Source organism: Eulemur rufifrons, chromosome 20, assembly GCF_041146395.1.
Source record: "Eulemur rufifrons isolate Redbay chromosome 20, OSU_ERuf_1, whole genome shotgun sequence".
Classification (NCBI taxonomy): Eukaryota; Metazoa; Chordata; class Mammalia; order Primates; family Lemuridae; genus Eulemur; species Eulemur rufifrons.
In genome coordinates, this window is record NC_091002.1 from 20,258,116 (window position 1) to 20,281,718 (window position 23,603).

Genomic DNA, 23,603 nt, shown 5'->3' on the forward strand with positions numbered 1-23,603 from the left:
CTGGTGCAGGATCATCAATCATGACGATGCCACAGGGTGGAAGAAGATGAGCCTCAGATAGCACCAAAGATGAATGGGGAAACTGACATGTGATTAAAGTGGGATCCTCCACTCTGCGTGCAAAGTTAGCATAGCCGGCCCAGGCTCCCGGCACCCACAGAGGCGCCTGCCCCTCCTCCTGCCAGGGGAAAGGGTTCTCCCTCCAACCACGTGGCGACCTGTCATCCCTGCCCTGTGCATGAGCAGGTGAGGTGTGCAACGGGACCAGGGCAGGTGCTGGGAACTGTGGGGAGGTAATATCATTAGTTACCATTTCAGACTGCCTGGCTCTTGTAAATAATTAATAATAATGAGAGAGCTGGCTGAGCACTTGCTATAGGAACCTCGGATGCATTTTCTCATTTTCATATTTCAAGCCAGAGAGGTCAGAGTTAAGTCAGGTGGTGAGGGCAGCAGCTTCTGGAGCAAACAGACAAAGGGACAGAGAAAGATTCGTTCATTCGTCCAACCAGTTTTTATTGAGCCCTTACTGGTACGATCACATCCACAAAGGTGAGAAAACCTCACCTGGTTTCCAGACTGGGTTTCTTGAGGCTACATCTTAGTCAGGGACACAGATGATAAAAACTAATTCAATATGATAATTTCAGATAGTGACAAACACTAGGAAGAAAATTGATTAAGATGATGAAAGAGAGAGTGGGAGAGGAAGCAACTTCACATGGGCGGTCAGACAAGGCCTCTCAAAGGAAGGGACTTCTGAGCTGAGACCCAAAGGCAAAAGGAGCTGGCCATGGGAACAGCTGGGGACAGAGTGTTCTAGGCAGAGAGAACAGCGAGTGCAAAAGCCCAAAGCAGGGATGAACTCGGGATGTCTGAGGAATCGGAAGGAGGCTCATGTGCTGGCTTTGCAGAATGAGGAGTGTGGGTGAGGTGGTGTCAGAGACATTAGGGCTTCACAGGCCAGGGTAGAGAGTTGGGGTATTCATTTAACGGGATCCTTCTGGAAGATTTTCAGTAGCAGGGCTTTTAGTAGGATTGAATTTATATTTTAAAAGGCCCACAGTGGCTGCGGTATGGAGGATAGATTGGAAGGCAAGAAGGGAGAGCAGTTAAAAGGCATCGAAGCTATTGAGCCTTTGCACTATCATCATCCTCACCATCGTCACCACCACCACAACCATCACCATTATCATCACTACCACTAACACCATCATCATCACTGTCCTCATCAATCACCACCACCATCATCATCACTACATCACCATCACCATCGTCATCAATACTATCACCATCATCATCATTATCACCACCACCATCATCATCACTACATCACCATCACCATCACCACCATCATCACCATCATCACCACCATCACCATCACCACCATCATCACCGTCATCACCACCACCACTACCACCACAACCATCACCATCACCATCATCATCACCATCATCATCTCACAGGTGAAACAGGCTATGAATGCCACCCAAAGCCCTCCAGCACTTGCCGTTTCAGTGTCCAGTGTCCAGCTTCTAATCCACAGCGCCTGTATTTCTCTACTTGAGGACCTTCTCTGGCCACTAGAGCCCCTATGCCTGTGCTCAGGCAGGCTGGCAGTGCCGGGGACCAGCACCCACACTCCTCAGGAGCGGCCCTCAACCAATGACTCACAGGAGTTGAATAAACATCCCAGCTCTCTTCTGTTTTCCAGAACACTATTTGCACTCGCATCTTGGCCTCAGGTTCTGCCTCTCGGGGAACCCAAACCTAAGACACTGGATCATTGTGAAGATTAAATTTGTAAAGCTCTTGACATGTATTAAATGCACCATAAATTCATTGTTGGATGGACAAATAAATGAGGCTTCCCCTGCCCTGAGGAGACAGACCCAGGGCGGGGGAGAGATCTGGGACTGTAGATGACAGGGATGGTCTGGAGGATTCCAGAGAGGCTGTCCTTGCAGCCTCCACCCTGCAGCAGCTGCTGTCATCACTCCGTCCCTCCCTGTTCCAAGTCCTCTTCCTGGCCACTGTGGTTGTTGCGGGTTCAAGGCATGGCCAGACCACACCGGCCAGAGCAAGACGCTCCCATCACCAAGATCTATGTCAACTCCCTAGAAGGACAACACCCAGTAAGCGCTGGACTGGGGAGGGAAAAAAAACTTAAACAAAGTAAAGGTGACATTTAACTTGTGCCTTTAATGTTTAAACAATTTAAATACCATATTACAAAATGACAACATTGTACAAACCAACATTTAAAATGTGAGGGCATGAAAGGAATTTTTCTTCTGCCCAGTTCTTCCAGGGCTGTCCTTGGCTACAGCATCTGCTTCCCTTCTCCGAGGCCTGACCCCCTCATCTTTGCAGGACTCAGAGAGGGCAAGCGGCTTCCCCAAGGTCACAGAGCTCTCCTGGGCTCATCTCGGATGCTGCTGCCGCCGCACATTGTAGGGCCACTTTCAAAGCATTTTTTCCTGGGAAAAACCCCAACTGCCTCTTGGTAGAGGTGCTGCACTTTTTCATTCCCTTTGGGTTTAGAAATCATGGACAAAACCCCACAGAGATCCAAGCACACCGAGTGTTGTTGTCACTCAGCAAAGCTGGTGTGGGAGCTGACCTGCCCGAGGGCTGGGGAGTGGACGGGAGTAACGGCTTTGTCTGCGTGGCTATGAAGCGGGGAGACAGTCCCGGCCCTGAGTCCTTTTCCAGATCTGAGTGGCATCTCAGGGAAAGATGGCTTGGGGGAAGACCCAGACCTTTGCCTTCAAAAGTTGTGCTCCCCTGCTGGGTACACAGGCACAGAGCCGGTAGTGGCGAGGGTGGCACATCCAGGGCTGCTCCTTAGAGACCCGGTGCTTAGGTGGGGCTCTGTTTAATGACCCACTCGCCATGGGGGTTGGCGCGGTACAGATCTAAGAGGTAGGCGTCTGGGTCCAGGCGATGCTCACCTGTGGGAAGAAGGGGTGGAGGAGGTGGTGGTGGAGGATGCCCTTCTCTGGCCAATGCACCGTCCCCTGCCCAGCTGCGTGAGCTGTGGCTGCTCTGCAAAACTGACCTTTGCAGGTGGAAGACCTTCCCAGGGAAGGGATGCCCGCCTCCCCCAGGCAGCCCACAGCCAATGACTGATTCAGAGGTACCAAAGTCCAGCCTCCTTGCCTCAAAATGAAACGACTCTGATGCAATTTATGCTCCAGCGCCCTCTTGTGGATCAGGCCAAGCTCCAGGATGTGGATCACCCTGGCTCCCTCCCCCAAAAGCACCCCCTGAACGCATGTGCTACCCTGAAGCCCTGTCTCAGCCTCTGCTTCACAGCCAGCAGCTCTCCAAGTGTGGCCTAGGGACCAGCAGCATCAGCATCACCTGGGCCCTTGTTAGAAATGCTCATTCTCTGGTCCTACTCAGGGTTGTGTTTCTGATGCACTGCTGAAGCATACTCTAGAGAATGCAACAGCTGCTCATCCTTGGTTCCCACGAAGCCAGGGGCCTCTAAGAGCTGGAGATGTGTTGGCAGAATCCCTTAAGGACTCCGTGGCCCATGGGCCTGGGGTGAGGTCCCCTTCGGCTAGGTCTCCCAGAGGCATCAATTTCACTCTTGGCACTGACCACCTTCACACTAAACATAAAGCCTGGGGACAGCTCCAGGCGAAACTCCAAGCTCTGGGATGGATTTCAAAGGTGTGCCCAGGATGACCTTTGACCTCACAGCAGAGCTCCACTTGGTTTCACTGGAGACAGAGGCCTGAGCAGGACTCTGACCTCCCCTAGAGGGGCCCAATGAGCCTTCAAAGTCAAAGAACTCCCAGGGACCTGGGCTCTGGACCCACTTCCCAAGAAGGACTTACTTATATTTCCTCCAACTTCATAGAAGAGGATGTTGGCTGACTCCATGGACCTGTGGTTGCAAGACAGAGAGAAAAAACCTGCTGGCCTCTTCTCCTGGAGGCAGCAAGGTCAACAACTGTGTGTGACCCCCCCCCAGGCCTGGAAAGGGCAGTCCTCAAGATTTTTGGTCCCAGGTGAGAGAGGAGGCACAAGGGCCCTCTTGGCAGAGCTGGAGCCAACCAGGGAGTCCGGCACCCAGGGGCCGGGAAGAGGCAGTGCCCACCCCACAGCCCCTTCCTACTGGGCATGAGAATGGAGGCTGTGGGGGCGGTGGGATGAAGGATGACAGACAGGACAGGAGCCTGCTGTGAGAGGCAGATTCTGAGTCAAGATGGATTAAGGATATTGTATGATTACATATGATAATTATCATACAAGTGTTATATAATTATTGCATAATAATTATGGGTATCGTGAGTTCAATTCCAGGATCTGCCTCCAACCTGCCATGTGGCCCCAGACACGCCCCTTCTCCTCTCTGGGCCTTAGCTTTTCTGGACCAGACGCTTGCTAAGGACTTTCGTGTGCCAACTCCAAGAAGGAAGCTCCCGAGGGCTCAGGCTGTTTCTTGCATGCTGGGAATGGCAGCTGCACACATTAGCCCCCAACCCCCTAGGCTCCTTTCAGCTCTTTGCCCATGCTCTGTTCTTTGCTGCCTCAGGACCTTTGCTCATGCTGTTTTCTGTGCCTGGAAGCCTCACCTCACTCCCCAGACTACACCAGGTACCTTGTTTTACATTCACGTTGTTCCTTGTATTGCTTATAAAACCTAGCAGTTTGTACCTTGATATTTATTTCATGACTATTGATCTATGTCCCTCTCTTCCACAGGGCTGTGAGCTTGTGAGATCAGGACCTCTGTCTTCTCCTCATGGCTATCCTAGCACTGCACACTGGCCATTCATTAAACATCTACTAAAATGAAAGAATGAAGAAGTGGTGGTCATTATCATTATTTGGAGCCAAGAAGCTCTTGAAGGCTGGAGAGCCTGCCGGACCACCCCAGAAAGGGAAGGGCCAAAGGCCAGGCCCAGGGCTCTGAGGTGCTGTCCCCTCCCTGTGCCCTCTCCTTGCTCCCTGCCTCCAGGGGCTGCCCCTCACCTCCGGAGGAGGCTGTCTGCGTCCTCACTGCCCTCTTGACCCTTTGAACCAAGGCTGCTGCGCTCTGTGAACTGCCTCAGGACGTGGGCCACTGTGGTGCTGGGGGTCAGAGGCACCTTCAGCGCGTCATTGGTAGGCCAGGCCACCTGGATCTTCGCCACCTTGAGAGTCTGCAGAGAGAGAAGCACACACTCACAGGCACCGCGTGCATGGCTGGAATTCAGCCATGTGCATAAACACACACACATGCACACTGACACAAAAGACCACGCTAACAAAATCACAGGATGCACACGTACACATATACACCAGATCCCCCGTGTGTGCATACACAAACACAGGCATTGAAACACACCTGCAGAGGTGAACCCAGGCGGGCACGCAGCGCACCTGCACACGCCCAGGTAGGTTTATATAAAGACCCGCCAGGCACACAGGGCGCGCGCAGTGCAGACCCCACGCTGGACACGTTCTCTGATCTGGGCTTTGGTGAGGAACGTGTTCAGGACTCTCCCCAGGAACACTCAGTATCTTGGAAGGGGCTTCCCTGCTACTCCCCGCTGCCAGCCCCACCACCCTACACCCCACAGAGCGACCCCACTTTCCCAACCCTCGGCCAGGCGCACAGGGGGCTGCCTAAAAATGGGGCTGGGGAGAAGGCTCCCAGGAGAAGCGCCCTGGCCACCGCGGCTCCCCTTCCCCGGCGCGTCCCCGCTCCCCGGGTCCCCGCCCCCTGACACCCGCCTCCTCGCTCGCTGCGGCGGCGCGCGGGCGCCCCCCGGTGGCCCCACTCGGCCGTTCCCAGCAGCCCGGCGGCGCCTCCCTCCCTTTCTCCGTCCCCCGGCCGTGGGGCACTCACCGCCTCCGGGCCGTCCCCCGTCTTGTCCCTGTCTGCGTGGATCCTCCGCAGCCAAGTCTTGAGGCCCCCATCGCAGAGCTGGGGGCGCCGGCTGCTGCTGTCGTTCAGTTTGCGCACCTGGGCCACCAAGAAAGAGGCGACCTGGCCAGAAAGAATCAAGTCTTCGCAGGGGCTGCTGCGGGGCGAGGCAGAGCCCCTCCAGGGTCACCGAGGCCTCGTCCCTGGCCCAGCATCCCGCACAGGGCTTGCAAACACCTATCTGTTGAACTTGGGACTGAAGCGCGAGTTTGGTGGGAGGAGGGGGCACTGAGCCCCTAAAGAGGCCCCTGGGGTGGCGGCCCCTGAGAATAGAGCCCACACTGAGGCTTGGTGGACAGCGGTCTCCCGATGCAGTACGGAGGGTCCTGCATTTGCTAAGGACGGCTGATCATCGGCACACTCAGGCAGGGGTGTCCCCCCAAACACACCTGGAGTGGGCTCCTGCTCTGAGAACCCCCAGACAGTCCACACTGGCGGGGGGGGGGGGGTGTCCCTTCAGAGACCTCTAGATCAACCCACGCCTCTGTCCAATCCCAACCCAGCGGTCACAGAGAATCCAGGCTCCAGGGACCCTGACGACAGCACACGTTTCCCGGGGTCTGACAGAACTGGGTGGATTCTGGCCCCTCTCTTTGCTGTGTGGCAGCCTGATTAAGAGGCTACACATTGAGGAGCGCCAGGGGCGTGGGCGGGGGGTTCTTCCATTTCACTTTATCTACATCTCTGTTGTCTGAAGCTTTTATAACAAGAAGGCATTTAGGAGTTTCTGGAATTTTAAAAAGTCCTTCCAATAAAAAGATATTATATAATCCAATGTGTTTGAAGAGTGACATCATCTCGGAGGGCTGAGCACAGAGAAGAAAGGAACTATGGGGTGTCTGGGTGTACGGGGAGGAGCAGGGGCTTTCAACAGAGCCGACTCTTGAACTAGGTCTCGAAGAACGAGCAGAGGGTTCCAGGCTTCTGCCCAGTCAAAAAGAAAGTGAAGGGAACCCCAGGTAGAGTGAACCGCATAGGCAAGAACTCAGGAGTGCGAAGAACAAGTGAGCTAGGAGAGCCAGCTGGGTGGGGTTGGGGAGAAACTGCGAACAGTCAGAGGGGCTTCACTTGCTGGTTTCCAGAGTAAGAAATCTAACCTAACGGCTTTATGGATACAGGGAGGGGTAGGCGGAGGGTGGTGGGTGGAGGGATGAATAGGGGGGTGAGCGGGTAGGTGGGCTGATGGATGGGAGACTCATTGGAAGGATGAACGGGCAGCTGGAGGGAACAGGCTACACATCTCGGAGTGAGGAAGTGGCCTGATTGTCGCTACTTTGCATTCGTGGGCGTCTGGAGTGCTGGGGGGGGGGGGTCTCCTCAGTGCTGCTGCCCCACCCTTGGCCTTCAGCACACCTGCACGCTGACTCCACAGAGCTGTCTCTCCCTGCTCTTGCCCCTCCCCTTGCCGTTGCCTGTTCTGTAGGGCAAAGCTCATGGTGGGGGTGGGGGGAGGTCCTTAGGCAGGTCCTGTGTTCCTGAGCCTCAGGGGTGGGGCTTTCTCAGCATCACCCACGCTGTGTGGAATTCTCTGTGGGAGCTCAGGGGACACCTGCAACCTGGGCTAGACCAGATGGCCGCAAATTGACAGGCGTGGCAGTGGAGACAGAAGGCGTCTGACACTAAGGCAGAGGAGGGAGGAAACACTGGCCTGTGCACAGAGTCCAACAAAGGTCCCGGAGGAGATCCACAAGGGATTGGAATGGACGGTGCTCACAGTCCTGGAGGGCAAGGGCAGCAGACAGCGGCTCCCAGAGCAGGGCCAGGGCCCGTCCATGCTGCCCGGTGGACACACCCCCCCTGCCCCCTGGGGCCCAGAACACTCACCGTCCACAGCAGGTCCTGGTAGTGCACCATCAGCTGCACCACCTCGGCCGCCCCCTCTGCCAGCCGCTTCTCCTGGCCCTTGGGCAGCTTGGGCGGCCGCCCTTGGTGCAGGAAGAGATTAGGGGCCATCACCGTGGAAACATTCCACAGGGTCATCTTGTTGTGCTGTTCCCGGGCCACCACCTTCCTGAGGAATTCCAGGATTGCCTACGGAAGGGCGCAGAGCCTCCCTCAAATCCTAGCCCACCCCTGGTGGCTCCCACCTTCCCCAGAACATCCTGATGTGTGATGTGGGGACACTAGGAAGGAGCAGGGCTGGGAGGGCAGGAAAGGGGGTTTCAGCTCCACTTTGCCAGCGGCCCACTCTGTGACCTCTCCGTGTCTCAGTCTCCTGCTCTGCAAAATGTGACCAAAACTCTTTCCCTTCCCTGCTCCCTTGGAGGTTAACGAGACATCTGGGTCTGAATTCAACTTCCAAGTAGAAAGGAGCCACAGACCTTTTCCTGGGGAGCCCCAGGACAGCTCCTTCTTTCTGGAGTCTGGCTCTGCCCAAAATGCACCGGAGAGAATAGGGAAGCAGGGCCACCGCGGAGAAAGGGGGAGGATGGTAGTAGCTGCCATTTACTAAGGATTCCTTTGTCCCTGGCCCTTTAGTTAGTACCTTGCATGCATTTATCGTCCCCTTTAATCCTCACAACAACTCTACAAGGTAGGCTTTATTATTGTATCCATTTTATAGAGCAGGAAGCTGGCTTGGAGAATGTACCAAGGGCCACATAGCCAGTAAGGGTGAATGAATGGAAGGAGGGAGGGAGGGATGGAAGAAAGAAAAGAAGAAATATGAATGGATGGATGGATGGGTGAGGGTGGATGAATGGAGGAAAGAAGAAAGATGGATGGAAAGAAGAAATGAAGGAAGGCAGAATGGACGGGAAAGGGGTGGAGGGAAGGAGGGAGGGAGGAAGGAAAGGGACATACTGAGCGTCTGCAAAGTACCACATCTTCTCCACGATTTCTCATGTGTTAGCTCTTATAATTTCCAAAACAATCAGACAAGAGGCTATTATTATCCTCAGTTTACTGAAAAGGAAACAGAAATTCAAAGAGGAAGACACTGGGCCCAGGCTCAGCCTAGAGGCACATCTTCAGTCTGACCCAAGCACAGTCAGGAGGTCACAGGGAGCTAAGCCAAGGCTGCTCCCCAGCCCTCAGCCCTGAGCACGCACTCCCATATGTCACAGAGGGGATTCCCTAAGGGATTGCTTCCCAAACTGGTTCCCCAAAGAACACCAGTGCCATGCAATGCTTTCCACAACAAAAGAGGTCCATGATCAACTGAGTTTGGAAAGTGCTCTAATTCCACTTGGAGATTCATAAAGCCTTGGCATATCAAAGGCTCTGAGAAGTCCTGCAGGAAAAATATCCTTTGTTTCATTAACTCTGTGTTTACTCATCTTATTTGGACACAGAGTCCTTCACCCATAACACCTGCCAGCGCCACATAGACCTGATGTTCTGCGGTGCCCACCCTGGCTCGGACCACCCACTTTCAGGACTCATCTGCTTTCTTTAGGAAAAAGTCCCAGGGAAGGTCTGCGTGGGTCCTCACTGCCCCCCAGCACCTGGCATGGTTGTCGAATGGACAAATGAATGAATAAGCACATTTGGAGCCATTGGTGTGTTTGCGGGCTGAGATCACAAAGTGTAGGCCACTCAGGTCACTTTACCTTCAAGGCGTTCCTGTTGGGTTCCGGGAGGAGGAGGATGAGCAGGTGGAGGGCCTGCAGCCGCTGCTTCAGGTCCGGGATGTCTGCGGGAAAGAGGAGGCCTCAGTCTCCAGGGGAGGCCCAAGGAGCCTCCCTCCCTTGGTCTGGCCTCTTCTTGGGGAGATTCCAGAGCTGGAGAGCCCAGGGACAGCTGGGGACCCTTTCTCATAAGGGCTGGAACTGTTTCCTGGTCTAAAGTCAGCTCAGAAGCTCACTCACTGTACTCTGTGAATAAAAAGCAAATACACGCACACACACACACACACACACACACAGACGCATGTGCATGCCCAGATACACAGTCTGAGAGCTACAACCTGGGGTTGGAAAGGCAGCGGGCCAGCAGCTCACCCTTCACAGGGGGATGGATGGCTCAACTGTCCTGGACAGAAGGTTTAATGAAACCCTTTGTGTCGTGGAGGATGAGAAGGAAAAGCTGCCCCGTACCTGGGTCAGGATCCCAGGGAGAAGAGTGGGTGGCAGTTATAGAATTCAAAGAGAGAGTTCATCAGAGCCAGACCAGACCCAGCAGCCGAGGGCTAGCTGGAAGCTGGGGAACCACTGCGTGGGGGACAGAGAGGCTGAGTGCCCAGGACTTCGTCCCTAGGATCGTGTGGCGTTCATTCATTCATTCATTCACTCACTTCTCCACAAAATCTATCAAGTACCTATTAGGTGTCACGCTCCAGTGCAGGAACCTGGGACACAGTAGAGAAGGAAGCAAACGTGGTTACAGATTCATGGGGCTTATGTTTCAGGGGAGGGACAGACAATAACCAAGCAAAGAAATAACTAAGTATCTCCAGACAGGGATTCATCTTACGGGGAAAATTAAACAGTAATGACAGACATCAGTCCGTCATCACCCAGGCTGGGCAGCGCGGTGGCAGATAGGGCAGGGAAGGCCTCTCCAAGGTGCTGACGTTGGGCTGACATTTGAGCAGCAAGAAGCAGCCAAATTGGGGGTTCTAGTGAGAAAGAAGAGCAAGGCAGAGGCCCTGACCAGGAAAGGGAAGAGAAACACCAAAGCAGGCCAACCTGCTGCACATGGGGAGGGGGACAGGAGGAGACGGGTCCGAGAGAGGCCCCGTAAGGAGACCTTATTACAAGAGTGTTGTGGAAGGTGTGAAGCAGCACAGGGACATGGGACACGATCTGGTTTATGGGTTTTTTTTTTTTTTTCTTTCTTTCTTTCTTTCTTTTTTTTTTTTTTTTTGAGACTAGATCTTGCTCTGTCACCCAGGCTGAAGAAGTGCAGTGGCATCATCATAGCTCACTGCAGCCTTGAACTCTGGGGCTCAAGTGATCCTCCTGCCTCAGCCTCCTGAGTAGCTAGGACTACAGGCATGCACCACCATGACTGGTTAATATTTAAATTTTTTTTAGAGACAGTATCTTGCTATGTTGCTCAGGCTGGTCTCAAACTCCTGGCCTCAGGCGATCCTCCCACTTTAGCCCCCCAAAGTGCTGGGACTACAGATGCACACCACCACACCCGGCCTGATTTACGTTTTAAAACTAGGTTGTGAGAAGCAAATGCCAGAGAGGACCACTCAGGTCTCGGGCCTTGGCTTGGGGGTAGAAATCAGACTGCCTGAGCCCTGAAGCTTTTCAGAGAATCCAGAGGGGGATGGGGGAGAGAGAGAGAGTGAGAGACAGAGGGAGAGAAATCCTTAAGGTCGAGAGTGGGATCTCCGGCAGGTTGCTTTATTCTTTTGAGAAAAATAGAAGTGATTGTGTTTGCATGCTGTGAATTGTGAAGAAGTTCAGACAGGAACATACACATGGAGGATACAGACAGAGAGGGGGCTGGCACAGTGGCTCGTGCCTAAAATCCCAGCACCTTGGGAGCCTGAGGGGGGAAGATCGCTTGAGGTCAGGAGGTGGAGACCAGCCTGAGCAACACAGCAAGACCCTGTGTCTACAAAAAATAGAAAAATTAGCTGGGTGTAGGGGCGGGCACTTGTAGTCCCAGCTACTCGGGAGGCTGAGGCAGGAGGATCGTTTGAGCCCAGGAGTTTGAGGTTGCTGTGAGCTATGATGATGCCACGGCACTCTGGCCCAGGCAACAGCGCGAGACCCTGTTTCAAAACAAAAAACATAGAGAGGGCTCTGTGCATTACATGCTGATCTACAGACGTGCTCACAGACGGACATGCACCACACGTGTGTGCACAGATACACAGTTAGGTGAACCTCATAAGCTCAATTCTATGGATGTCAAGAAGTGAAGAAACCACTACACAATTTATACATGTAACAGAATTCAACTTGTGTGCCTTAAATCTATTAAAATAACAATAAAAAAAGAAGTGAAGGAAACCAGTGCACTGGTCCATGCGAGGACTAAAAAGGCCTGTGGCCTCCTCTTCTCCCCGTCACATCACACACCTATGTGCACTTGTGCATGTGCTCATAACACACACATAACACACCTGCACACGCATTCGCACACTCATTGGGCACGCATGCTCACACATGCTTCTTCCAGCATCAGCTCGAGGTCACAGGAACAGGCATTCCTGGGAACAGGGAGTCCTGTCTTCACACCACTTCCCCTCCGCAACCAAGGCCAGTGACATCAAACTCTCCTTGTCTCACAGCGAAGGGCTCAGGGCACACTCACTGGGCACCACAGCGAAGGCTGGGAGGTACTCGGCGGTGAGCAGAGGCGCTGGCAGCTTCCGGATGAATCTTTTGAGCAAATCGGATGCATCGTTGTGATGAACCTCGTCCCAGCTAAAAAGGCCAGTGTAGAAGTCTCTCTCCAGCCTTTGTTCCAGCCCCTACGGGAAGGAAGGGTGCGAGTATGCAGTTGGCACTAGGCTCCAGTAGAAGGTGCTCTACCACTTCTCTGAGCCTGTTTCCTCCTCTGCAAAGTGGGGACCACAATAGCACCTCCCTTGTGGGGCGGATGTGAGGATTAAATGGCCTCGTACATGTGAGTCACCCCGCACAGGGGCCCACTCAATAGATGTTATCGGTCTGACTCCAGGGTCCACGCTCTCAGACACCATACAAACGTGCCACGGAATCCCACGACCCAACAGAGACCAAGGACAGAACACTAAGAAGCCAGGGACTGGATTCTCTCCCGGCTTAACACACACATGGGGAACTGGGAGGTGCAGTGAGAGTGAAGTGGGGGAAGCCAAATCATTACCTTGACCCTGGCCTGGGATCCAGGCACCCTGAGGATGCCTTCTGTGTCCAGCCCTCTCTTTTCCAAACAGGACAGCAGCTATCAGAGAACAAAACCAATCTTTAAACCAGCAGCCGCTGAAAAGTGGGCTTCAAACTGATGTGTTTATCTCCCACGAAAACCAGGAAGAGGAGAGTACCAGCAGCAAGGCTGCCCCCAAGCAGTCATCCTTTTCTTAACCACTTCCACAAGCCAGGCAATCTGAGAGCTTTATATACACTTTTCTCATTTAATCATTAATCAAAGGGGGCTACTGTTATTATAATCCCATTTTACAGATGTTGAAAGAGAGGCTCATGGAAGTTCAAAAACCCACCCCAGGTGTTGGAGCTAGCAGGTGCCAGAGCCAGAATTTGGACCCGGGTCTTCCTGATTCCAAAGCCCACACTCTCACCCCTATGCTGGACATCTCCCCCAAATGGAGCCCGGAGCTGGCCTCTGAAGAGTTAAATAAGCCCAAGCAGGGGACAACTTACGGCTTGAAGGACCAGAGGGACCTGGGCACTGGGCCGGACTTTGTGGTCAGCTTCTAGCAGGCTGTCGAGGGGCACACCGAAGAGGCGAGCTTCTGCAGGAAGTCAGAAGAGCAGAAAGTGCAATTTCACTTCCTGGAATGACAGTTGGGCTCCAACCTGCAAGATCTCCTGGGCGACTAGAATGGGACCCCTTTCCCTGTGAAAGGGCTGAGCTCTCTAGAGAATGGCTGAACCCAGACTTCCTCACAGCTCTTGAGCAGAGCGTTGGCCTCAGCAGTAATGAAAACGTTAGATACGTTACAGAGCCGAAAGTCTCAGCTGGACAAAGAGGTATTGAAATGTGCTACTGCTCTGGGGAGTACCGGGCACAGCAGTCTGGGGTAGAGGGGCTATTTCTGTAGGGGTGGGCTGAGGTCCCAAGAAATATATTTCCTGAATCTTCTTCAACCATCCTTGCTAGAAGTCTTCTTGGGAAAACTCCTTCCACGTCTCCTCTACAACTTCCTTCTTTCTTCCTTCACCACCCACCCTACCTCTGCTATGCCCTTCCCTCTGGGCTTTCTTATATAATCATCCTCTTTAGAGAAACAAACAAAAAATTGCAATGTGTAATGTTGACCATGATGCAGTGAGATGAACACTTTCATATACTATTGAAGGGCAGTATGTATCAAGAACTTAATTCATAAGTATATTCTAAAACAATCTAAGATGCATTCAAAGTTTAGGCCCGGTGCGGTGGCTCACGCCTGTAATCCTAGCACTCTGAGAGGCTGAGGCGGGAAGATCGCCTGAGCTCAGGAGTTCCAGACCAGCCTGAGCAAGAATGAGACTCTGTCTCTACAAAGAAAAATTAAAAATCAAAGTTCTATGTACAGCAATTGTGATTGTGTTTTATAATAGGAAAAACATGGGCATAATAAATGCTCACTGTTAGGAAAATGGTGAAATATATTAGGATATATCCTTAAGGAGGAAAATAGCGCAGTGATTAAAAATTATGTTTTCAAAGAATGTTGAATAGTTATGCTAAATGATACTATTATTCCAAATTCACCACCCCCACCCCTTGTATCCACACCCTTTTCCGTGTGAATTTGCAATTTTTCCCATTCGAGAGGCAGAGTGTACTTCCTCACCCCTTGCTGTGGGCTCTGCCGTGTGACTAGCTTGGACTCATGGCATGGTAACCTACGTGTGCAGGCAGAGGCTTAAGATGCATTGTGTGTGGTGGCTTTACCCTCTGTGCCTCTGCCATCAACATGAGGACAGGCCCCAGATGGCCTGCTGGGGCCAGGAGGATGGGAGACCTGTGAGGTCCACCTAGACCCAACCAACAGCTTGGAGACAAGCCCAGCCTATTGTATCAGCCAAACCACTCCCAGTTTGCCCACAAACAGGTGAGCAAGAGTAAGAGTTTGGGGGTTGCTTGTTATGCAGCGTTATTGTGGCAATCACTGAATGATGCAATAACTGGGAAATGTCCAAAATTCTACAGTATTAAGTGAAAAAGGATAGACACACACACACACACACACACACACACACAAAGATAATACACTAAAAGTTAACAGTGCTTATATAATATCTGAATTGTATTTTTCCTTTTTGTATTTTACTCCATTTCCCAGATTTCCTACAATGAGCAGGAATTGTTTTCATATGCAGAAAAAAAAATAGCATAACCAAGAGAAATACAGACGCATGTCTGGGTGGGAAAGCCCCGCGGCTCCCCAGGTGAGAAAGCTAGGACGCCAGGCACAGGGTTTTTCCCCGCGCTGGGGTGGCTCACCCGCCGCTTTCCACTTCCCCGCCTTGCTCCTCTTCAGGTCCAGGCCGAGGACGTCACAGAGCGCGGTCAGCTCTATGAGGGCCAGCGGAGGGACCTTCTTCATATCCTGCAGGGACAAGTCTCCTATCCTCGTCACGCCAAGTCTGCCTTTGTGGATTCGGAACTTCTAGAGAGCGAAGTAAAGCAATTTGTCAAGCCCTGAATGACGAGGAGCTCGGCGAGGAGAAGTGACCCAGCGACCGGGGACGTCCGCGTCAGATATGCACCTTGGGGTGCCCACACCCCTTCCGGGCATTGGCGCAGGGGAGCGGAGTGGGTAAGAGCGGGCGCAGGGCTCCGTCCTAGATTCACGTCCAAGCTCGACCTCTGACTAGCCGGCGACACTCTGAGCCTCTGATTCCCCGCCTGGCACCATCACACGGGGCCATCACACAAGCTAATGGGCATAAAGTGTCAGCACAGTACAAGTGCACAGCCAGGATCCAGGAAGCGGAAGCTGCTTTCGCTACCTGCGTTCCCACGAGAGGGCCTGGGGAAGGGAAGTCACCCCAAGGGCCTCTTATCATCGCTCCTATTCTTGTCCTCTGTCCCTCACCCTCGGCAGCTCCCCGCACAGAAATAAACGATGTTCGACCGCGCCATCTAGAGGCCACGCGCGGGAACTGCAGGCAGCTCCAGGCATTGCTGCAGCCAAAGGCGGGACCAGCCAGCAAGAGGGACAGATTTGTCCAGTGTTGCCTGGACGGCTTGACCGGCTTGACCGATGACTCCCCAGAGCCCCATTCCAGTGCTCAAAGGGGAGGGAAGCGTGCTTTGGTTGTATTTAATAACGTTATAGGCCGGGCGCGGTGGCTCACGCCTGCAATCCTAGCACTCTGGGAGGCCGAGGTGGGCGGATCGTTTGAGCTCAGGAGTTCGAGACCAGCCTGAGCAAGAGCAAGACCCCGGCTCTACTGAAAAATAGAAAGAAATTAGCTGGACAACTAAAAATATATAGAAAAAATTAGCGGGACATGGTGGTGCATGCCTGTAGTCCCAGCTACTTCAGAGGCTGAGGCAGGAGGATCGCTTGAGCCCAGGAGTTTGAGGTTGCTGTGAGCTAGGCTGATGCCACGGCACTGTAGCCCAGGCAACAGAGCGAGACTCTGTCTCAAAATAAATAAATAAAATAACATTATAGTTATAATACAGCCTGGTGCTTGGTGCATGGGCTATAGAGTCCCACTTCCTGGGTTCAAATCCCTGACTTAATCTGTGAGTTCAAGCAAATAATTCTACCTGTCTCTGTGCTGATTTTCTCGTTTGCAAAATGGAACTAAAAACAGTATCTACTTCACTGGACTGTTAGGGAGAGTAAATCCAATAAGGCATATATTAATAAAGCATAATGCCTGACACATCATGAGTACTCAGTAATTATTAACTATTACTTTGTTTTAGTTTATTTACACAGACAATTACTACCGACATAACTGAATGAAATCAAATCATGTGTGTAGAGTACTTGGCATAATGCCTGGTCTGTGGTAAAAGATCAATATGTGATATCATTAGCATTATTAATTACCATCATCATTCAGAATTTAATAGAGAAAATCATCAAGGAAGACAGGATAATGTTGAACACTAATTATCTCTGATGCTTTAGGAATAGAAACTCATTATTCAAAAATTTTATTCAATGTCCTGTGGTTGGAGAAATTAGGTGTGGAGTACATGGGAACTTTTGTACTATTTTGGCAACTTCTTGTGAGTGTAAAATTATTTCAAAATAAAAGTTTATTTAAAAAGTTTCAAAATAAAATTCCATTTGAATGAGTGAAAGTTCTTTCACATTGGAATAGAGGTCATGGCAGGGGGTGGGCAAACTTCCTAAGCAGTAGAGTGTAGGGGTCAGTTGAGAAAGGCTCGGGGGTCAGGTTCCAACGGTTTCCAGTCTTGGCCGTGGTGCCTGCTCAGTCACTTCTCCTCACTGAGCTCCATTCTCTTTTTTCTATCCTAAAGTGGGGGAGCAATAGCAGCACCCATCTCCAAGCACAAGGTGAGGAAATAAGCCAGTGCATGGGGAGCCTTGGGAACACTGCCTGGGGTCAGCGCATCCCTCAGTAAAATGCTACCAGGACCATCCCACCACATCATAATGTGGTCAGTGAAGAAACTCTTCCTTTAGTAAGAGCAGGACCGTACCATGCACTCCACGAGACAAATCAGCGTAGTGTTTACCCTGCGGGGAGAGGGCTGACCTTGGAGGGGCATGGGGGAGGCATGGGGGGGTGGGGAGGAAGTTTCTATATCTTGATTGTTTGTGTGGTAGTTACACAGGTACACACATCAAGCTGTGCACGGTAAATCTCTGCACACTTTGCCATGATTTATGGCTTCAATCTGAAAACACTAAGTATCAATAATTACAGCTAAATTTGGAAGGAACTGTGCTGGGACAATTGAACATTTGGGAAAAAAAGAAAACAAGCCTTCTCTCGCTCATACCAGGCACCAACATTAATTTAAAAAAAGAAGGCTAGGTTTACGTTTAAAACTGACTTCTAAAATAAATACATAAAAAATAGCCCAAAAACATATGTTGATGGACAGTTATCAGTTTGCTGGATGAGAAAGGACTCTCTAAGGATGAAAGCAAAGCAAATAGCATCAGTGAAAACACTGGCAGCGCTGCTAGACTGTCAGCCTCCTGCTCCCCTGTCCCTGACACCCAGCAGTCGCTCAGTAAATATTCGTGGTATGAATTAAATAAATGAATGATTCCACAACTTTCCCACTCAATGCCTGGCAGCAGGGAAGGTGTGAGGGGAGCAGGGCAGGGTGTGCTGGTGCTAAGGACCAGGCCCGGCCACCAGCCCTCTGGGCAGCGTCCTCACCGGCAGGGAACCCTTGCCCCAGGCATGGGTGCCGCCCACGGCTGGCCTGGCCCTCTGCAGGCACGCTGCAGCTTGTTCCGAGTAGGCAGAGTCCATGTTGAAGGCTTCCTCCTGCCCAGCCTGCTCCTGTGGCCTCCCGGGCTCTGCTGATGCTGTGGGAAACAAAACAGAGAGGCGGTGAGGACTGGCTGCCAGGAAGCAAGTTCTTAGGTGCAGGACTCAGGCCCTGGGCCCTGAGAAGTGATTTTCCAGGTTCAAGTTCAAAGTCTCAGGATCAAATCATTAGACTTAGGGCTCAGGCCTATTGCCCAGGAAGTGATTTCCTAGCTAAGGCCCACTGCCCAGGAAGTGATTTTCGGGCCAAGGCCCCTGGGCCTCATGACAATAGCCCACTCAAGGGCCCAGCTTGCCTCCTCAGGGATCCTCCTTTTTCCCCTCCAGCTGGGAAGGCCAGGAGCCAACAGGAAGAGGGAAATGCTCAGAGCTGTGCACATTCTCTTCGCTTCACATTCACGAAGCAGCGCTCTGTGCAGCCCAGAGGATTCCCAGGGCCCTGGAGAATGAAGGCCCCTTACCTGGAGGAGACTTGGAAGCCCCGCAACTGAGCTGGGTCCATTTCACACCTGAGTCCCCATTCTCTGAAGACACTCCCTATGCAAATTACAGACAGTGCCCGGTGAGTCATGTGGGAAGCAGATGACACCCACACAACCCTGGGAGACAGAAGCCATCCACACCCGCTTCTTCACAGATGGGGCGGCTGAAGCTCAGAGATGCCAAGTTACTTGCCCGAGATCCCACAGCTGCTAAGTGGGGGAGTGGACACGGGGCCCAGGTCTGCCTGGCCCCAGTGCCTAGGGTTTTAAGCACTGTGTAATGCCACTTTAAATCTATTCCAAGAAAGATGTCAGGCTTCAAGTGTCAGCAGGATATATATGTGACAATAAAAAGTATTATATTGTATTGATAATAGTTATAGAGAGAGAACCTAAGCTTTCAGGCCCACCCAAGGACACACAGTGGCAACAGGCATATACACAGTGGCATGCACAGCAGACAAAGATCTACATGCAACACAGGGACATAGTGGCATGCAGGGAGATACACGTGTGCAAGCCCACATGCTCTAAATACACACATACACACACACACACACACACACACACACACCCCAACACAGCCCTGCGGCAGAATCACTTCATGTATCAGGCTGTGATGGCATTACAGAGATCCCTGTCAGACAGGGCCTGCAATGAGCCATATGTCACTTACCCCTGAATTAAAGACCCCAAAGATGTCCCTGACATCTCTGATAGGTGCCTTGTGTCTTCTTCGGGCTGAGCGGGTACAGATGTCCAGCCGGCGGCACACAGCGGCCACCTGGGTTTGTGTCAGGGTGGACAGGAGCTCCCGGTGATCACTGTCCAAGCCCAGGCTACCAAGGAGACCGGACAGGCCTGTGTCCTGCAGCCACTGGGATTCAGCTTCCCCTTCTGCCAACAGAGGGAGAACACCCAGATGAACACACGCAGCTCTGTGCTTAGCCACACATGCTGACCAAGGCCCCACGCGGAAGCACACGCTCACCCGGGCACAGGAGCTTCCGCATATCTGATCGTGAGACCCATTAACACCAGCCAAACTCTTCACAGAGAGAAGATCTAAGTAAGCATTTGAGAACTGAGGGGAAGGTATTAATGGCAGTAGCCAGTATATGGATTTAAAACTATAATATTGCAATTCCCTTGGTAACAGAGCCAGCTGAAGAAGGGTATGTAGCAATGGACTCACTTCTCCTCCCAAATCTGGCAGAGACCGCCACAAGGTTGCATGGGTGGGCCCAGCTGTGCAGGCAAGCAGTTGGTGTCCCCTTGGGAAGTCCCCTGTATTCAAGATGTTAGGTATGTTGGAATATCCCTCTCTGTGCTTTGTAAGGAAACTGCCACAGTCCTATAGCAAAACCATTAATCCAAACGTTAGGGGCATGTTGAGATGACAGGACCCCAGGACCCATCTCCAGGGATTGCTCCAGGATTGCCCAGGGCCTGGGACTCTGCCCTGGGAACGTCCTCCCCAGATTACTGTAGTGCAGTGGGGTCTTCAGATCACGCCTGAGAAACACTGGCTCCATTATGGGGGAAATGGACAAGAACTTGTGGAGGAGGCTGAGCACATGTTCGAGAGGATGAGTGGGGTGTATTCAGCTGTACCCCGCACTGGCCAAGTTAGCACACAAGGTGCTGACGGTTAAAAAATTTCAAATGAAAAATCGCAAATGCTTTTATGGCATCCTGGGTTGTGCAAATGAGCCAGACATAGAAGTATCTCCTCAACGTTTTCCCTGCGCTTGGGAACCAGAACAAATATCTCCGGGGCAGCTGTGGCTCCACCCCAACCTGCGCTGGCTGGTGGAGACGCTGATTCTGTCGTAGGCAGGACTTTTTTCATTGCACAGGATCCTTTTAATAAGCCAGTGTGTCCTGAACTACAGACATTCATCTGCCACATTTGTAATTTTTATCTGTCTCTAATTATCCCTGTAAAATTATTTTACCAAATATTTTTCCTTAATCATGGGCCATATTGTTTACTTAAATGGATCTCTTTTCAAAGGAAGCAATACCCTCACTATAAATAGAGCATCCAACGTCCCCTGCCCTGAGTAGAAGGTAATGGGAAAAATGAATGTCTTAACCTTCTTGTCTCCGTGCCACACAGGCTCCCTCTGCCCGGCGAGTCTAAACAAGCTCCCATGTTTATATCGTCCCAAAACGCTTCTCCCTTATCCCCTCTGACTCCAGTCCCTCTGCTTTGTTTGAAATTAGATTGCTGGCCACGTCATGACGCCAGACAGGCCACACGGAGGACCTCTAGTGCAGGGCTTCTCCTAAAACCACCCCTTGTGTCCCCAGGGATTTATTAATATTTACATTCCACACTTGGAGACACTGCACTTGGCCACTAGGCCCTTAGGAGGTCTGCGTCTCCCATATGATCTGTTTTGTCAACTGAGGGCTTTGTCAACCAGAGCCCAGCCCCGCTGAATTCTACACCAAACCAAACCGAGAAGGCTTCCACGTGGAGCCCTTTCACGCCCCGGTTTGCTGAACAAGTACAGCTGGAGGGCGGGGATGCGTTCGGCTCTGCCCTGGGCACCGAGGACGCAGCAGTGAAGAGGGCTGATGATGCCCCTGGCCTCGTGGACATTACATTCCAGTGGGGGACACAGGCAAATGCAAAATTATGTGACATTGGGTAATGTCAGGTAGTGATAATTGCTATAACGATGTAGAAAGTGGGGCAGGGGCTAAGGGTCATGGGACAGGCAGTGCTATTTTATATGTCACCAGGGAAACTGGTGACATTGGAGCCCAGTCCTGATTGGAGAGAACAAGCCACCCGGATACCAGGAGAAGAGCATTCCAGGCAGAGGGAACAGTGAGGACACAGGACCTGAGGCAGGTATGTGCTTCCACGATACAGGCTCAGCAAGGAGCCCCGCAGAGCAGAGTGACAGCCAGCCCAGGGGCAGGAGATGGGGTGGGGGGTGAAGGGGGGCGCAGGGCCGATTCTGTAAAGCCTGGTGAGCTATGATGTGATGGTTTGACTGTATGTCCCCAAATTCTTTGACTCTCACCCCACTGAGAGGTGCAGGCTCATTCCCGTCCCCTTGAATATGGGCTGCACAGAGAGCTACAGAACGCAGCAGAAGCCATGCTGTCTCTCTTCCAAAGTGGGGTCGTAAACAGAAGGCAGCTTCTCTCTGGCTCTCTCAGGACTCCTGTGCTTGGAACCCAGCCACCATGCCATGAGGAAGCCCAGGTCACGTGCAGAGGCCATGTGTAGGTATTCCAGACGACAGTCCCAGGTGAGGCCCAGCTGATGATGGTCACAACCAGCACCAGACACATGAGTGAGAAATCCTTTGAGATGACCCCAACTCCAGCCACCATTTGACTGTAACCACATCACAGACCCTGAACAAGAACCGCCTGGCTGAGCCCAGTCCATCCCCAGAACAGTGAGATATAATAATGGCAATAACAATTGGTTATTATTCCTTTATACTGCTAAGTTTGGGGTGGTTTATTACACAGTAATAGATAATGGGGGGATATGATTGTCTGTAACTTTGAAGGAGATGGGGAGAGATTTGAGGTTTCAAGCAGAGGACTTAGAATTCCCCTAGAACGTCAGCTCCACCAGAGAGACTGTGTTTTGTGTTCACTGCTGCACCCCCAGTGCCTAGACAGTGCCGAGCAAATAATAAGCCCTCAATAAATATGTCCTGAATACCTTAATCTAAGGAGGGACATAATCTCATTTACATTATTGAAAGATCATTTCCACTGTGGCACAGAGGACGCGAGGTAGGGAGTGAGAGTGAAGCAGGGAGACCTGCGAAGAGGCTACTGCAACAATCCAGGCAGCAGAGAAAAAACCTTTTCATGTTCTGGTTCATGTCTGAATCCGCTCACATTTTCCTGCCTGGAACGAGGCCCTCCCAGCCGCCCTGCAGGCCCCAGCAGGGTCCCTCACCCTCTGGGAGCTGGCCGTCACTGCTGTCCTCCTCTCTCAGCTCATCCCTCTGTTGGATCCGCTCCACCTCCACCCAAAAGCCATCCATGGACAAGCTCTCGGCAGAGGACGGCGGGGAGCAGCCGGCAGGGCGTGGTCGCAGGGGACTCTTCTGGGGAAGCTGATTCATTCGGCCGGAGGAGGGGCCAGAGCTGTAGCAAGCAGAGAGGGTGCAGGGAAGTCAGGCAAAGCTCTGTTCACGGCTTTGCGGTTCTCCAGAAATCAGCCTGGGGCCTCTGGGAGCTGGGCAGGCCTCCCGAGCAAGTTTTTCAGGGGTGACAGACACACGGCTAGTCTCAGCAAATCGATTGGTTCCTCATCACCCCTTCAGGGTCCTTGGGAACCAGTGATGCTGCAGAGGACAGAGCAGGGCCAGACCACTCTGCTTGTCTCCGCCTTCTCGGGCAAGGACAATCTGGGATGTACATGGTGGAATCTACAATCATAAGAGAGAATGAAACCCCAGAACAGGCGAGGAAATGACAGGACAGCACTTCACTAATCTCACTGAATTTTTACCTGAAATGTCTTTTATCTCCTTCCCCCGCTCCACCCCACTTCTCTGTGAATCTGACAGCTACAGCCCTGGTTTTCCCAATTGTAACATAGTATCAACTTGTCCCTTCCCCTCCCCCAGCCAGATCTGAACAGAGCAAGAACCGGACCATGGAGCTGCTTTTCCATCACGAACCCCATCTGATCCCCTCAAGATTTGGGCCAAGGGCTTGAGGGGGTTGGTGTCAGGTGCGAGACCTGGGAAGCCGTGTGGAGATGGTGGGGCTGGAGTGGCCCGTCTTCCAAGGGAAGCAGAGGGGACTCTCTGCAGCCTCGGAGAGATGGCAGGGATGGCAGCTTGATTTTCCGGGTCCCGGGTGCAGCCTCTCATGCCCCAGGCTGTGCGGTTTACCCCTAGAGCCCCGACTCCTGCACCCTTCCCTTTAACCCCCTCTTCTTCCCAAGCTACACTGAATGAATTTCCACTCCACGCAATCAAATAATCCCAGAATAATACTGCAAGAAACACTCTAGTATTTGCTACCTTGCACCGTGGTGCACAGATAAAGAGAGTGCCAGAAGTAGAACTGCGGAATCAAAGGGTTTGGGAAATGTTGACACTTCTTGCCAAATTGTCTTCGAAGAAGGATCGTTGTATTGGATGT

The 23,603-nt window shown here is 52.1% G+C and overlaps 1 protein-coding gene across 1 annotated transcript in view; it reads right to left on the bottom strand.

Annotated features, from left to right (window-relative positions):
* Nucleotides 1–2,862: 2,862 nt before the first annotated feature.
* Nucleotides 2,863–23,603, bottom strand: part of ARHGAP40 (Rho GTPase activating protein 40) — a 36,005-nt gene continuing 15,264 nt past the window's right edge. The window contains exons 2-15 of the mRNA XM_069496535.1: nt 22,405–22,595; nt 19,134–19,358; nt 18,441–18,512; nt 17,866–18,017; nt 14,987–15,152; nt 13,195–13,286; nt 12,680–12,757; nt 12,143–12,302; nt 9,478–9,560; nt 7,751–7,957; nt 5,849–5,989; nt 4,996–5,159; nt 3,849–3,910; nt 2,863–2,954 (exon numbers count right to left, since the gene is read on the bottom strand). Coding sequence (XP_069352636.1) covers nt 2,863–2,954; nt 3,849–3,910; nt 4,996–5,159; nt 5,849–5,989; nt 7,751–7,957; nt 9,478–9,560; nt 12,143–12,302; nt 12,680–12,757; nt 13,195–13,286; nt 14,987–15,152; nt 17,866–18,017; nt 18,441–18,512; nt 19,134–19,358; nt 22,405–22,595 — 1,885 coding nt within the window. The remainder of the gene's footprint in view (nt 2,955–3,848; nt 3,911–4,995; nt 5,160–5,848; nt 5,990–7,750; nt 7,958–9,477; nt 9,561–12,142; nt 12,303–12,679; nt 12,758–13,194; nt 13,287–14,986; nt 15,153–17,865; nt 18,018–18,440; nt 18,513–19,133; nt 19,359–22,404; nt 22,596–23,603) is intronic.